The 16,221-nt window shown below is 37.6% G+C and overlaps 1 protein-coding gene across 2 annotated transcripts in view; it reads left to right on the top strand.

Moving 5' to 3' along the window:
• Nucleotides 1-16,221, top strand: part of LOC127456175 (protein Aster-B-like) — a 220,443-nt gene that overhangs the window by 144,644 nt on the left and 59,578 nt on the right. For both annotated transcript variants that reach the window (XM_051724526.1, XM_051724525.1), the window contains exon 4: nt 14,241-14,448. In XM_051724526.1, coding sequence (XP_051580486.1) covers nt 14,241-14,448 — 208 coding nt within the window. The remainder of the gene's footprint in view (nt 1-14,240; nt 14,449-16,221) is intronic.

The raw sequence follows: 16,221 nt of genomic DNA, 5'->3' as shown, positions 1-16,221 counted from the left end.
AGTGATGGATTATTCTGCTTGTCCTCATGTGTGAAGTTTCTTCTATAATAATTATGTTAATAATTATTTTTATCATAATTAATTATAGTAATATTAATAATAACTTAATAAAAGTAATAAATAAATACATTTATTAATTAATTAATACTTTTTTATTTATATATTTAGTCTTTGCAAAGCTTAAGGTTGCTTTAAAATGAATATGTGCTCTTTTAAAAAGCATTTCTCTCAGATCATAAAAAGTTTTTACTAAGTGCTGACTGTGGCTGAAAGCACTCACGTCTTTCATAATACACTTTACCATAATTATACGACATTTCAGGCCTGATTCACTCAGCAGTTCAAATTTAGCCAACTATATGGTCATAACTCCAAGATTTAAGTCCTTTTCTGTTTGGAGGCTGATTAACTGAGCTCTAAGTTTCTTTAATCTGAACAGTATAAAAATAAGACGGTACAAAATCTTGGACATTTCCTCACAAGCTCAGCTAATAATTCAGCTTCTTAAATGGCTTGGCTTCGATCTTTCTGCTTGTTTACACAATCTTAACGCAATCCTAAACAGCTGTTGTTGGGCAAGGGATTAAAAAAAAACAAAAAAACACTGACCCATGTTTGTAAAATAAGTGTATGTTGACTTTGTCAAGCCAACATAATATACAAGAAAAATGTTGGGTAATACTTTACAATAAGCTTCCATTAGTTAACAATAGTTAATGCATTAGATATCATGAACTAACAATGAACAATATATTTTGCACAGCATTTATTAATCTTTGTTTATGCTAGTTAATAAAAATACAATTGTTCATTGTTAGTTCATGTTAGTTCATAGTGCATTAACACATTTAACTTTTGTTTTAAAAAATGTGTTACTATATGTTGAAATTAACAGTAACCAAGATTAATAAATGATTTAAAAAAAATTTTCTTTGTTAGTTTATGTTAACTAATGTTTTTAACTAATGCTAACAAATGGAACCTTATTGGAAAGTGTTATCAAATGTTGTTTAAAATAGCTTAAGATTAAGTATTTCAATAGTTTAAGATGAAGTCACACTGCTGACACTGCTGAAATTTCATGTCAACAACTTATTTGCATTTATTCTTTAAAGATTATAGAGCTATTTTTCTAATGAACGCTGGAAATATCTCTGTTCTAACTCCCCACCAGTTACCATTACTTAACTGGTTTCCTGTTGTAGCAGAAACTGAACTCAGTAAGCCAGCTCCATTGAGCCAAAATGGCTCCAAGTTGTCACAATGATAGATCTGATTTCCTTTGTGCAGTTCATTGGGCTATTTGATTGAACTGAATTGCAATGCATGACCTCATCAGTACTGAGTTTGACTACTCCCCCTTTGCTCCAGCCAATGAATTAGATGGTTGGCATTGGAGGCTTCTTTTCTTGGCACTGGTCATGTATCCAGCATCTCAAATGGCAAACTGGCCCAGAACAACAGTCTGCTGAAACTTCCGGTTAATGTCCCTTTTCTGACACACAGACGGGTGGATGGACACACATTGACTTTGATTCCCTCTTATTTTCATTGGCCCATATAAACCATTTCGCTGTCCGACTGGGGAAGGGGGGTTTTGGCGGGTTTGTTGTTTCACCTTCCTATGGGCGGGGGGTATGTGCATCAGTGCTGTGTAGCTGAGAGAGACGGGTCCCAGCTGGGGTCTGCGGTTGATACTCTGTGCGGTGTAATCGGTTAGCGCCACTTTGTCACAGTTTGAGGATTTTGAGTGGCCCACTACTGGATCTGCCCTCCGGAAAAAGTCCCGGAGCTCCCGGTGGCCAGTCCATCGCTGCTACTGGCATTACATTGGAATTATTTAGTAAAGTATGCAATTGCAATTGTAAAGAATGCAAATATAAATTAATTTCTAAAATCAAATTGAATTCTAAAAAAGGATGTGATAATTTGTTTAATCTTAATTTTGAAGCAAAATCCCATTTATGCTTAATATAGCAGTTGCTTTGGTGGAGTATGTGAGTTCAGAATAGCACCCCTTGTTGGAAGTTTTGTTTATAATGTGTAGTGTCAGTATGGAATGAGCAGTCTGTACCTACCATATGCGTGCTTGTCGTGTGTGTGTGTGTGTGTGTGTGATAGAGGTTGTTGGTGTTTGCTTCATAGCGCATTAAGCTTAGTCTGCCATTCAGAATAGTACAACAGTCTGCATGTGAACTGCTGGCACTGTCACCATGGATATGGCTCTTCTACGATAACAGTCACCGGGAACTTCCGACCCAGTCATGTCCTGCCAAGGCCAGGTTGCCATGACAATGCTGTAAACAGAACAAATGCAACTGGCAACAGAAAAGCAGTCTTCATGCTTTAGATTCAACACTCTTACTGGGGAGAAACTGTCCACAAACACCTTTTAACTCTTGTGCTTTACACTTTCCTTCTGGAATGCTCCAGTGTTGCTCTTCTGTCTTCCAAACTCTTCTGACTCTGATACAAGCAGTATTGGGTAGTAACGGATTACATGTAATCTGGATTACATAATCAGATTACAAAAATCAAGTACATGTAATTTGATTAAATTACATTTTAAAATACTCATAATCGGACTACAGTTACTTTTTCATAGATTACATGATTACATATTAATAAGGCAACGGCAGTAAATTGTTAATAATTTATTGATCATTTTCATATCAATATCATCATATTCTTACCCTGAAGCGCAGTAGTCTCACAGATTAACATTTTGAGTATGTGCTCATTTTACTTTACAACAGTAAGATATGCACCTCATTTTAAGAATAGGTGATGGACTATTACTAAGTAGTAAGTGTTAAAAGTAATTGTGTCAGAGTTTTGAGCTGTTAGCTTTGGCCTAGCAATGTCATTGCTGTTGATTTCAGGTTCATTACTGTTTGTTCACGTAAAGTTTATATTGTTTATGCGCTTAATACAAACTAGATGTTTGTTTGTTTTTTAAATGTATTATTTCTTACTACCTCACCAATGGTGTGCAGCTCACACACTGAACCTAATTGCTTCAAATGATCTAGTGGATGCCATATCTAAGGGTCCTGCCTGCAAGGTACACAATAGTTCAAAGAATGGGATACATTTTCTTCCTCTTTGTACTTTTATGTTAAATGATTATCCCACTCAAATGCATGTGACTTAAAATAAAATAGATTTTGGTTTAAAGTAATCCAAAAGTAATCAGATTAGATTATCCCAAAAATGTAATATATGAGATTAAATTATTTACTGTATTTTTGTCATGTAGTTTGTAATCTGTACCTAATTACAATTCACAAGTAATCTGCCCAGCACTGGATACATGTTATGATGTGAAACATCCTGAAAAAAAGAGGCCAAATGCCCTGAATTAAATATTAACATTAACTAACTTGTGTCTGTGTAGCCTAAAGATGAAGGTAGCCAGTTTCAGAAATAATTGCATTTTATTTATGCAAGCACTATTGATATGTTGTTGAGCTTAGGAAAGAATGACACATGTAACTTTAAAGCAAAAGTATGAGAAATACCTTCACATTTTCTGAAAGGCTTGTTTATTTGTGTTCAGCTTTAATCATGCTGATGAGGTGATGCCATAATTTGACTGAGCACTAACATAAATGGCCCCAGATTAAACTGCAGTTGTTCCATTCTGTATTTTTAGAAAGGGATTAGTAGATGTTGTTTATGCGTGATGGATTATTCTGCTTGTCCTCGTGTGAAGTTTCTTCTATAATAATTATGTTAATAATTATTATTAGCGTAATTAATTATAGTATTATCAAAAACAACAAGTAATAAATAAATAAATGTACTGATTAATTAATACTTTTTTATTTATATGTTAAGTCTTTGTAAAGCTCAAGATTGCTTTAAAATTAATCTTTGCTTTTTTAAAAAAAAAGCATTTGTTTCAGGAATAAATCTATTTATTTCCCTCAGATCATAAAATGTTTGTACTAAGTGCTGACTGTGGCTGAAAGCACTCTCGTCTTTCATAATACACTTTACCATAATTATATGACATTTCATGCCTGATTTACTCTGGGGGGGGGGGGTGGGGGGTGCTTTTTTGTCAAAATATATATATATTTTTATTTTATTTTTTTTATACTGTAAATATATAAACTCACCGTGTGAGTTCTAACCACTGGTTGGAATAGGGCAGAACCTTTGCGATATGTCTGGGGACATTACACTTATGTACACACCACAAACACCAGTGATGGAGAAAGGACCTCTGCAAAACAAACCCAGATGGGACTTGTGAAAACAAAAAGTACTTTGCTGCCTTTGTAAGGCATAAATTAATTACCACAGAAGCACGTCAAGTCTTAACTATAACCTAATAGCCAAACACGATACATGGCACTGATGAGGGTCCAGCGGTAAGCTAGCTTTCTCCAGGAATTCTCCCATGGAAGGTCTGACGACAATCATAAGCGTAGCAAACTAAAGCCGTATTCACATGACTCGCTGGAGATAAGCATCAACGTTTGACTGACAGCTGCTCAAAGTTCAAACTATTTAAACTTTGCCCTGTTGCCGCTGACCTTTTTGAATTGTCAGCCAGAGATTACCGGACAATTTGGATGAAGTATCATTACTTTGCAGTGCCAGCGCTAAAAGCAGAACAGGACATTAGCCGTGTTCGAAATGGCATACTACCATACTAGGCTACTCTTACAATTTCCAGCATACAAAGACATGGCAGAAGCAGTTAGATTAGTATACTATACCGAACTTAGCGGTTATCTGCAGCGCTTTTCATTTGGAGTTCAAACTTCAAAGTGGCACTTGATGCTGGCATTGAGCAGTGCGTTGATGCCCTGAAGTGAATCATGTGAATTCAATATCTGCAACTTACTTATTAAATATTTTAATGGACTGACAGCACTAATATATACTGAGAGCTGCGAAACAATCTCCTCCACGGTGAGGGGGCGATGAGCGCACACAGGAAAAATATCTACAGTATATAGGTGAGAAGATCAAAAAATTGTGAAAAGTGCTATACAAATATAAATTACATGAGTGTCATAAAACTAATATACATATACTATTCTTTCATCAAGACTGAATAAAAAACAAGCCAACTGGTTCACAGCACCAAGCCACCAGAATGCATTTCTGTCCCTCTTTCTCTCTCTGTCTCTGCCTGGCTATCATGCACACTTGGTTTTGTCTTCATCATTTTCTCACCTACCCTTCATACCTCTCTTCTAACAGCCTTTGCTTTTCACTCAGTCTCTCTCTCCATGTCTCTATCTCGTTCTCTGTCATCGTTCTTCAACACCCCCTCAAAACCGTGCACGAGACGTAGCTGTCTCCTGAGCCGCGAGTTAGTAGATGCATAGAGAGTCTGTGTTGTGCAGAGAGAGAGAGAGAGAGCTGCTACAGCCATGAGAGAGGTAGAGACAAGGTTGCAGGCAGAGCGGTAGTGCCGATCGCTCATCGTTCATACCATCTTCTTCATCCATTCATCATTCATCTTCTCCTCCTCTTTCATCTCTCCATCCCTCCATCTCTCCCTCACTCCAAGTGGTGCAGAGCGCAACGGAGCTGTAATATATGGCAGCCAGGTTAGTCTTGATACAAACATTATTTATGTGTATGTGTGTGTGTGTGTATATATATATATATATATATATATGTGTGTGTGTGTGTGTGTGTGTGTGTCTTTGTTATCGTGTATTTGAATGGTTGTGTGAACAAATGTGTAAGCGATTGAGGTGAAATAATCTCTGCCAAATTATTTGACAAGTTCATACCGACAGTCTCTCATCTACGCTTCTTTATTTAGATCTGTTCATCGTTTATTTCCGACACTTGTCTTTCCATCTCTCTCTCTTTTCTCTCTTTTGGGGTGTGTCATTCTGAAGTGAGGAGTGTGTGTCCATGTTTGTGTTTTGATTTGGCAGCAGGAACTGGGTGCGGCACATGGTCTCTGTCACACCCACGCTGTATGTCTGTCTGTGGAGGGTGAACACAACCATCTGGTCTCTTCACCTCCTGTGTGTGCTTACCTATAGATCAGCACATACAGCTCATTTCACAGAAAGATGTTGGTTTGCATAGCCTTGTATCTCTAGTATTGGATATGTCTTACTATTACTATAACTAAGACCATTATATATTTAAGATTGGTGTTTTGATGTCAGGGATGTAACCAAATATTCAAGATTGATTTTAAATTGTCATGTAAATGCTTTTTGATTTTTGCAAAGTCGGACTAACAGATCTAGATAATGTGCTTGTAACTCGTCTTCATAGCATTTATACACATTAATCAGAAAACTTGTTGGATCACACATTTTTTATTTTATTATTTTTTTAAATGTCATGTAAATGATTTCCGTTTTTTGTGGAACAGTTCTAGATCATGCAATTGTAACTCAGCTTCGTCCACATTTATACACTTTAATCGAACTACAACTGGACCACCACTTGTCTTTTTAAAATGTAATGTAAACACTTTTAAGTCAAACTAACAGATCTAGACAATGTGTTTGTAACTCAGCTTCCCATGCATTTTTAAACATTAATCAGACCAAAACTTGTTGGATAACAAATTGTTTGATTTTTTAAAGTTATGTAAACGATTTCCGTTTGTTGCAAAGTCGGGCTAACAGATCTAGATTATGCAACTGTAACTCGGCTACGTTGGCATTTATACACGTTAAAAAGACCACAACTTACTTGACCACAACTTGTCTTTTAAAATGTCATGTAAATGCTTTTCAAATTTTTGTGAAGTCAGACTAACAGATCTGTCACGTCTAGATGTGTTCGTGTTCATGTTTTGTGTTTGTCTTTTATTTTGAAACGTAGTTCCATGTCATGTTATTTCCTGTTTCCGTGTCAAGTCATGTGATCATCCTGTTTCCCTCATGTTCAGGTGTCCTGTTCCCATTGGTTATAGTCTTGTTATTAGTTCTGTTATGTCATTGGTTCATGGTCATTGTCTTGTTATCTTGTGTATAGTTCTGTCTGTTCATTGGTTGATGTTACCCTTGTCTATGTATTTAAGTCTCATGTTTCGATTGTATCAGGTTTAGGTATTGTTTGTAGATTTGTTTGTGTTGGTGTACTTAGGTTGCGTCCATGTTTATATTTATGTTTGTGTTATGTCATTCAAGTCAAGTCTGTTTGTTTGGATTCATGTTTCTTGATTTACCACGCTTCAAGTAATAAACTGCACTTGGGTTCTACACTTCATCGTCTGTTCCTGCCTGTCATTGCTTGCCAGCCTACGTTACAAGATCTAGACGATGTGTTTGTAACTCAGCTTCACATGCATTTTTTTAAACAATAATCGGACCACAACTTGTTTGATCACAGATTGATTTTTTTAAATATCATGTAAACAACAAAACCACTATGGTGGTTATGGCCCTGTTTGGTGTGTATTTGGCTATAAACTTTTCATTTTGTTTAGGTTTTCTTTTTTGCATATAATCTCTTTGTGTGTCTTTGATTTGATGGACCAAACAATGATTGTTTGGACTGTCATTTTGTTTTTTTATTTGAACCAGTTTTTGTTTTGTTGTTGACAGACAGACAGTCAGGTTGAGTGACAGATGTCTGGTCCATCTCTTGGTTTTTGAGGATAAATACACACACACTACACATGCATAACATACATTTATGCATTTGGCAGATGCTTTTATCCAAAGCGACTTACAGTGCATTCAAGTTGTACATTTTCTCAGTTTGTGTGTTCCATGGTAATTGAACCTATGATGTTGGCATTGCTAGTGCCATCCTCTACCAGTTGAGCTACAGTAACCTTATGCACGCATATGCAAACATGTACATTCCGCTTCTTATTGGTCTAAATTTTCTTTTTATGTTTGTGATTGCTCCTCTCATCATAGCAGACTTGCTGTGTTAGTGTGTGTGTGTGTGTAAGTGGGGTCCTGGAAGTTGGTCATTTTTCAAGCTCAGCCATTACTGCAGAGAAAACGGAGGCTTCCGGAACAGCCCAGAGTCCTTCCCAAACTGGATGAGGCCATTCTTCTTTGGACCCATGAGTGTTCACAATTAGTAGAGATGTTGAGTAAGGATTTGAGGGTCCTTTGACAATAATTTGTCAGTGAGATCATTCATTTTAAGGAGTGCCCGTTTGACCCGGATAATGTTTTTGATTGTATTTGTTTGTTTGTGTGTGGTTCCTTAGTTTTACATGGTTGGATTTTTTTTTTTTTTTTTATTGTTTTCCTATGTAAACCTGTGCTAAACGGATGTCTTTGACTTGACGTTTTGTCTTGCTGGGGGTTTTTTTTGTCAGTGAATCAAGTTAAAAAACTAACTTTTAAAAAGTTTGAGACACCTGTGTTCTGTTCTATTCATGGTGTTGCATGTAGCTTTTTTTAGCGCAAGTACTTAATTGGTGTGAACGGTCCCTTACACTGTTTAGAGGAGATCCACTATTATTTTATTATGGTTTTACAGTAGTAACAATAACTGTTGGAACTATTGTATTTTTTGCAGAAACTATGATTACCATGGAAAAAAATTTTTCTTTAAGTACTGTGAATGAATGAATGAATGAGGTGTAAAGCTGAATTGCTTGACTTTGTTGTAGTGTTTTGTTGGATTGTATTAAGTCGTGTGAGAAGAGCAGACAATGAGAGCTGTTATGTTTAACAACTCTGAATATTGCAGTCCCCTGTTACCATAGCAACATTACTATAGCAGGACTGTCACGTCAGTATTCTACTTGAATGTGGGAATTTATGCTAGCAAAAACAGAGTTTTGTACCTGTGAGTCAGACAAATTGGGTTTGTAGTTTGATGAATCAAATGTTCTGTTTGATGATTATCTGCACATCTTTGACATTATTAAAAATACATTTTATCTGTGCCATGACTGTGTTTGTTACCTAACATCCCGCCATCTCTTACTCTTTTCTCTCTCTCTCCCCCCCTCCCTCCCTTTGGAGCCCAAACACTTGCAAACTTGGCCAGTCCTGCTCTGACTGTTTCCATGGAAACATATTCACTCGTGGCAGGCTACAGCAAAGGAAAAGAGCTGGCACTGTGCGTGTGTGTGTGTGTGTGTGTGTGTGTGTGTGTCATTCCCATTATTTAGGATGTTCTGGCGTCTCTGCTTGACTCTACACTCATCCAAACAGAAATTCATACTCTTTCACATATCAAGCTTTTAATTTAGGGTGGAACAAATCACGTTGTTTGTATTTCTGTGAGATCAAAGAGAGAAAGCGTAAAGCAGTATTGTGAGACCATTAGCCACTCAGCCAGTGTGCGATGTGATAAATTATGGCTCTCAGAAGCCAGGGGCATACAAATTATCTACTCTGTGTGTGTGGTTTTGCATAAGGACTAAGATTTTGTATTAAAGGAATGTTCTAGGTTCAGTACAAGTTAAGCTCTATTGAAAGCATTTGTGTCAAAATATTGATTACCACAAAAGTTTAGTTTGACAAAAATCTGGGTTATAGTGAGGCACTGGATGGAGACACAATGGAAGGCCATTTTTTTAACGTTAAAATACTCACATTTTCAAAAGTATAGCCATAAATCATAAACAATATGCATTTTAACTTGATTTTAGTTTAACACAATCACATACTAACTTTTTCTGTTTATGCAACCCATTTTTGGTTGATCCACTAGCTGACAACCTCTTGGCTTGTGCATGTATGTTGTGTGCAGCAAATGTTAGCATAGCAAGACATAATACTGGGGCAAATATTATAATGCACATCATACATAAATAAAACGTTCTCTGCTTCTGCACACTAAACACTGTCCTTTATTGCAATAACATCCATTTTACACATGCAATCATCCACAAATATACTGATATAACCTTGCTTGAACATGTCTTACAAATCTAAAAATCACCTTTATATGAGAATTCAGTCTTTATATTTTACACCTTATCCCAAAAGCAAAAGTAACAAGCGGTATTTGCCATTGTCTCAGGCTCCAAATTTTACCAGACAAGTTGAAAAGCAGTGATTTGCTGTGGTCCTCTAGATTGCTAGTTTGAAGCTATGAATAGCATACGTCTCTAGAAAGCAGTGCACCTGACAGGCCACAGTGGGCAGCTATCTCTGCTAATCACTGTGATCAGTGCGTGCACACGCACACACATACACACACACACACACACACAGTGTACTCGCTCTCTCAAGGCCCTACTGAAAGTGTAGAATAGCGTAGTGACCTCATTTTACAATTGTGATTGGTTTGTAGTGATGTAAGCTGTTGCATAAGATCATATAATGTGACCAGGTTGCTACCGTTCGAAACTGGAGAGAGCGTTAAGCATCTACAGGGAGAAGTCAACGAGCAGTTTGGTTACATATATACAAGGCATGGTCTGTGAGTGTGTTATTGTGTATGTGTGTTAGTGGTGAGAAAATGATTCTTGTAATTAATTAATGATATGCGGTGGGTTGCAGGTTGATGCCTTGGAACCCTACAACAATGAAGTCATGAAGATGTCTGTGTGTTTGCCTTGCACTCATGTGCAACTCATTGTCTGCCATTTACTAACACTTCCACTGTCCTTGCCCTGGTCCTTTTTTTGTTATGAGGTGTAAATGGGTTATTGGATATGTATAAGTATTTAGGACTGACATAATGCAAATAAAGAATTTTGGTCATGTATTTGGTCAGTGTTGTTCAAGGTGGACTGTTTTACATCAGTGGTAATTGTGGTGCACTTTGTTTGTGGTCAGTGGTGTTTTTAAAAGGATCGATTTAGGTCAGTAGTGTTTGTGGTAGGTTTGTTTTAGATCAGTGGTGTTTGTGGTTAACTTTTTTGGTCTGTGGGGTTTGTTAAGCTTGATTTAGGTCAGTGGTGTTTTGGGAGGTTTGTTTTAGGTCAGTGGTGTTTGTGGTAGATTTGTTTGGGTCAGTGGTGTTTGTGGTAGATTTGTTTGGGTCAGTGGTGTTTGTGGTAGGCTTGATTTAGGTCAGTGGTGTTTGCAGTAAACTTTTTTGGATCAGTGGTCATGCAGTAGGCATGTTTGGGTCAGTGGTGTTTGCAGTAGCCTTGTTTTGCAGTGTTATTTCTGCTAAGATTGTTTTAGGTCAGCGGTGTTTGTGGTTGGTGGTTTTGGTCAGTGGTGTTTGCGGTAGACTTGTTTGGGTCAGTGGTGTTTGCGGTAGGCACGTTTTGGTTAGTGGTCTTTGCGGTAAGCTTGTTTGGGTCAGTGGTGTTTGTGGTAGCCTTGTTTTGCTGAGTGGTGTTTGTTGGGATCGGTTACAAGAGCTGGCCAGATCCAGCTCCATTCCTGCTTGGTGTCAGACTCCACTGCTATGTGTCTCTAAGTGATGATGACTAAATGCAGCCGGTGCTAGCCAGACATCACTTCAGTCTTTTACGATGGACTTCAGAGGATGAACTGATGCCAACTCCAATTGTAAGACATCGAATACTTCAAATGCCACTGTCTGAACTTTGGACTTAGGATGGACCACACCGAACCTCACCGAAATGACCTAAGTGCAATGCACCTCACTGATTTCTGCCTGCATCACTTTTGTCTATTGATGGACTACACTCTTGAAATGGAATACATAGACTATCATTTAATTACCAACAAAAGCCTTCATCAGCCAACTAACAAAGGACAATGCATCTATGTGAACTTCTGCAGTTAATCCAGGATGGACTTCAAAGACATTAGTCATTAATCTTACAGATCATAAAAAAACTTTTTTTTTACACTGGACCTTAACACTTACTTAGTTTACTAATCTTAAACCATGACCTGCACTGTACATAAATAACTAGTTTTGGCATTATATTCATGCTGGTTAGCCAAAGGGGAACTGGCCCTTACAGTGAGCCTGGTTTCTCTCAAGGTTATTTTTCTCCATTAACCAACAATTTATGGAGTTCTGTGTTCCTTGCCACAGTCTCCTACAGTTTGCTCACAGCGGTTCTAAATACAATTATTATATAATTTTGATACACAATTTATCAAACTTAACAATGATCACTCTAAGACTTTATAGATATTACAGATTAATTTTTTTGTTAATGCATGATTTTCTGTAAAGCTGCTTTGAAATGATGTGTGTTGTGAAAAGTGCTATACAAATAAAAATGACTTGACAACTTTTAGGTCATTGGTTTTTGTTGTAGGGTTGTTTTAGTCAGTTGTGTTTTGCTGTAGGCTTGTTTTGGTCAATGGTATTTGCAGTAGGCTTGTTTTGGTCAATGGTATTTGCAGTATGCTTGTTTGGGTCAGTGGTGTTTGTGGTAACCTTGTTTTGCTCAGTGGTGTTTTTGGTAGGCTAGTTTTAGGTCAGTGGTTTTTGCAGTAGGCTTGTTTTGGTCAGTGGTGATTGTGGTAGACTTGTTTTAGTTTAATTGTGTTTGTGGTATGCCTGCTTTGGTCAGTGGTGTTTGTGGTAGCCTTGCTTTGTTTAGTGGTGTTTCTGGAAGGCTTGTTTAAGGTCAATGGTTTTTGTGGTAGGGTGTTTTGGTCAGTGGTGTTTGTGGTAGACATGTTTTAGTTCAGTGGTGTTTGTGGTAGGCTTGTTTTGGTCAGTGGTATTTACGGTAAGCTTGTTTTGGTCAGTGGTATTTGCGGTAAGCTTGTTTTGGTCAGTGATATATGCGGTAGGCTTGTTTTGCTCAGTGGTGTTTGTGGTAAGCTTGTTTGGGTCAGTGATATATGCGGTAGGCTTGTTTTACTCAGTGGTGTTTGTGGTAGGCTTGTTTGGGTCAGTGGTTTTTGTGGCAGCCTTGTTTTGTTTAGTGGTGTTACTGGAAGGCTTGTTTAAGGTCAGTGGTTTTTGTGGTAGGGTGTTTTGGTCAGTGGTGTTTGTGGTAGACTTTTTTAAGTTCAGTGGTGTTTGTGGTAGGCTTGTTTTGGTCATTGGTATTTGCGGTAAGCTTGTTTTGCTCAGTGGTGTTTGTGGTAAGCTTGTTTTGGGCAGTGGTATTAGCAGTAAGCTTGTTTGAGTCAGTGGTGTTTGTGGTAGGCTTGTTTGAGTCAGTGGTGTTTGTGCTTGGCTTGTTTTAGTTCAGTGGTGTTCATGGTTAGCTTGTTTTGGTCAGTGGTGTTTGTGGTAGACTTGTTTTATGTTAGAGATGTTTGTGATAGATTTGTTTTGCTCAATGATGTTTGTGGTAGGCTTGTTTTATTTCAGTGTTTTTGGTAGGCTTTTGTTAGGTGTGTTTTTATTTGTGCTAGGCTTTTTTTAGTTCAGTATTTTTTATGCTGGGCTTGTTTTAGGTCAATGGTGTTTGTGGTAGGCTTGTTTTGGTCAGTGGTGGTTGTGGTAGACTTGTTTTGCTCAGTGGTGTTTGTGGTAGACCTGTTTTGCCTCAGTGGTGTTTGTGGTAGACTCGTTAAGGTCAATAGTGTTTGGTGAACTTGTTTAGGTCAGTGGTGTTTGATGTGGATTTGTTTAGATCAGGGGTATTTGTGGTGGACTTATTTAAGTCAGTTTTGATTGTGGTGGACTTTTTTAGGACAGTATTGATTATGGTGGGCTTGTTTAGATCAGTGGTGTTTGTGGTGGACTTGTTTATCTCAGCAGTGTGTGTGGAGGACTTGTTTAGGTCAGAGGTGTTTGTGGGTGACTTGTTTAGGTCAGTGGTGCTTGCAGTAGACTTGTCTAAACAAGTCTAAACAAGACTTGTTTAGGTCAGTGTTTTTTGTGGTGGACGTTTTTAAGTCAGTGTTGATTGTGGTGGACTTGTTTAGATCAGTGGTGTTTGTGGTGGACTTGTTTATGTCAATGGAGTTTGTGGTAGACTTGTTTAGGTCAATGGTGTTTATTGTGGACTTGTTTATGTCAGTGGTGTTTGATGTGGACTTGTTTAGTTCAGTGGTGTTTTTGTTGTGGACTTGTTTAGGTCAGTGTTTATTGTGGTGGACTTGTTTAGGTCATTGATGGTTAGTGAAGGTTTAGGGTGGTGATTTTTTAAATGCAAGTATTGAGGTCTGAGAGGGAACACATCTGTGTATTTAATTTCACCAGGCAAAGCCTAAGATTTTAATATTTTCATGTTTATGTTATTATTGTAGTTTAGAAGCTGTTTAGGAATTCCAAAAACCTGAAGGAGTGCATGATGCACACATTTTAAAAGGTGACCTGGTTTGCGATCACCAAAATTATGGAATCATTGATTAAGAATTTCTGTGGTTGTAAATAAATATATTACATTATCTATTATAGAGCTTTACGTTGCAGTTAATCTGTGGGAATTCTAAGAACTATCTTCATCATTTGTCTCTCTGTCTTTATTTCAGCACTGCCAGTAACCGGAGTTCCCCTGCTTGCTCTCCGGTTCTGCGGAAGCGTTGTCAATCTCCCATTCTGCAGAACGTAGAGACAGATATCATGGTGGAGAAAGGCTCAGAGCACTCGGACATCTCCAAGTCTCCATCCACCCCTGAGCAGCTGGTCACACGCACTTTCTCTGGGCAGTCAACACGAAGCGGGGCCAAGAACTCCAAGGTATGCCCTCTTCAGTCAAACCTTCTCAGTCAGCCCTACCTGTTGGGTTCCTCTTTGGTTCTCCAACCTCACCCATTGCATACATGACATCAACATCACCACCAGCACACCTGAATCATACTCAGTGTTTGAAGGCTGAAGATCCTCTGGTGTTCAGTGAGAAGGGTGAAATTAAATATGTGAAACAGCCTTGTCTGAGAGCCGGAGGGTCTAACCGCTATCTTGTCCCTATTGTCCAATCTCACTTTGCGTCCAGTTTATGGACTCCTCTGATTGGACATTGTTGGTACCGTCTGGCACCAAATTGAATCCTGACTCTCATTACCCAACCACAAATCTCTACATCATCTTAAAATAAACAGTTATTCTATCAAACGAGTGCCTTTCCCATTTTGAAAAGGTGATTTTTTAAAAGTAAACTTCTATAGGACTTTAAACATCCTGTCAGATAAAAAAAAAAAAAAATTGTTAGGATATAACTATGCCTTCAAACAATGAACAGGTTGTTTAGCCATCACGAGCCTTGTACTCAAAGTCATGACACTTTGAAATGTTCATTAGAAAGATCATTTAATTTTTAATATTTTACGACTATACAATTTTCAATGATCAATTTTTCACTATAAAATGTAATAGAAAATGGTTAAAAATTTACAGTCAACAATTTACAATCACCCTTTTGATGAATATGACAAAACATAAGATACATTTCATAGAAAGACAATTACAGATTCTCAAACACAAATTAAAGGTATTTGTCAAATAGTTACAATTATTTTTATAAACAGAAGCATTCATTATTTTTCAATTTAAGCAAGATTAAAGACATGCAACAATCCATGTAAACTTTATGTTCAGCCATGCATGCAATGTTCAGATGTATGTTTAAATCAGTAGATATTTATATTAAAGAATGAAGTATTGCATGAATGCACAGGTGGATTATGTTAATAAACTCATGGATGGAAGGATGGATAAAAATGAGATTCTTTCTGCTATTGTTTTTACTGATTTGTAATGAATAAAGTCTACTGATTCCAGAGTAGCTCAAGACATTTGTATTCCATTTCAGTCATTACTCTCATGTTATACTTCTTATTCTGTTAAGCCGGGCGTACACAGTGCGAGTTCTGACACTCGGGAGGTCGTGAGCCCCTGTACACGTTACGAGTCAGTTAATCTGATATCGTATAGATCCAGTGGTACACGACACGGCTTGACGACCTAGCGAATTCCGAAGCAATCGCACAACTTTTTGCACTATTTATCATTATAAGACATAAAGAAAAGGGGGACATTGCTTTCATTCCTTGTAGCTTGCGATTTAGAAATAAAAAAGAATACTGGCATGGCCAGGGGCTGCATTAGCTACAGTTGTGCTCAAAAGTTTGCATACCCTTGGAGAATTGGTAATATATGTACCATTTTTAAAGAAAACATGAGTGAGCAGGCAAAACACATTTCTTTTATTTCTTATGGGATTCATATTCAACTGTAGGTTATAACAGAATGGCACAATCATAAAACAAAACATGGCAACAAGGAAAAAAATGAAATGACCCCTGTTCAAAAGTCTGCATACCCTTAGTTCTTAATACTGTGTATTGCCCCCTTTAGCATTAATGACAGCATGCAGTCTTTTGTAATAGTTGTCTATAAGGCCCCAAATTCTTGCAGGTGGTATAGCTGCCCATTTGTCTTGGCAAAATGCCTCCAGGTCATGCAAAGTCTTTGGTCGTCTTGCATGAACCGCACATTTGAGATCTCCCCAGA

This window comes from Myxocyprinus asiaticus, chromosome 18, assembly GCF_019703515.2.
Source record: "Myxocyprinus asiaticus isolate MX2 ecotype Aquarium Trade chromosome 18, UBuf_Myxa_2, whole genome shotgun sequence".
Taxonomy (NCBI): domain Eukaryota; kingdom Metazoa; phylum Chordata; class Actinopteri; order Cypriniformes; family Catostomidae; genus Myxocyprinus; species Myxocyprinus asiaticus.
The sequence above is the reverse complement of the archived record's forward strand: the minus strand, read 5'-3'. Positions and strand labels throughout refer to the sequence as shown.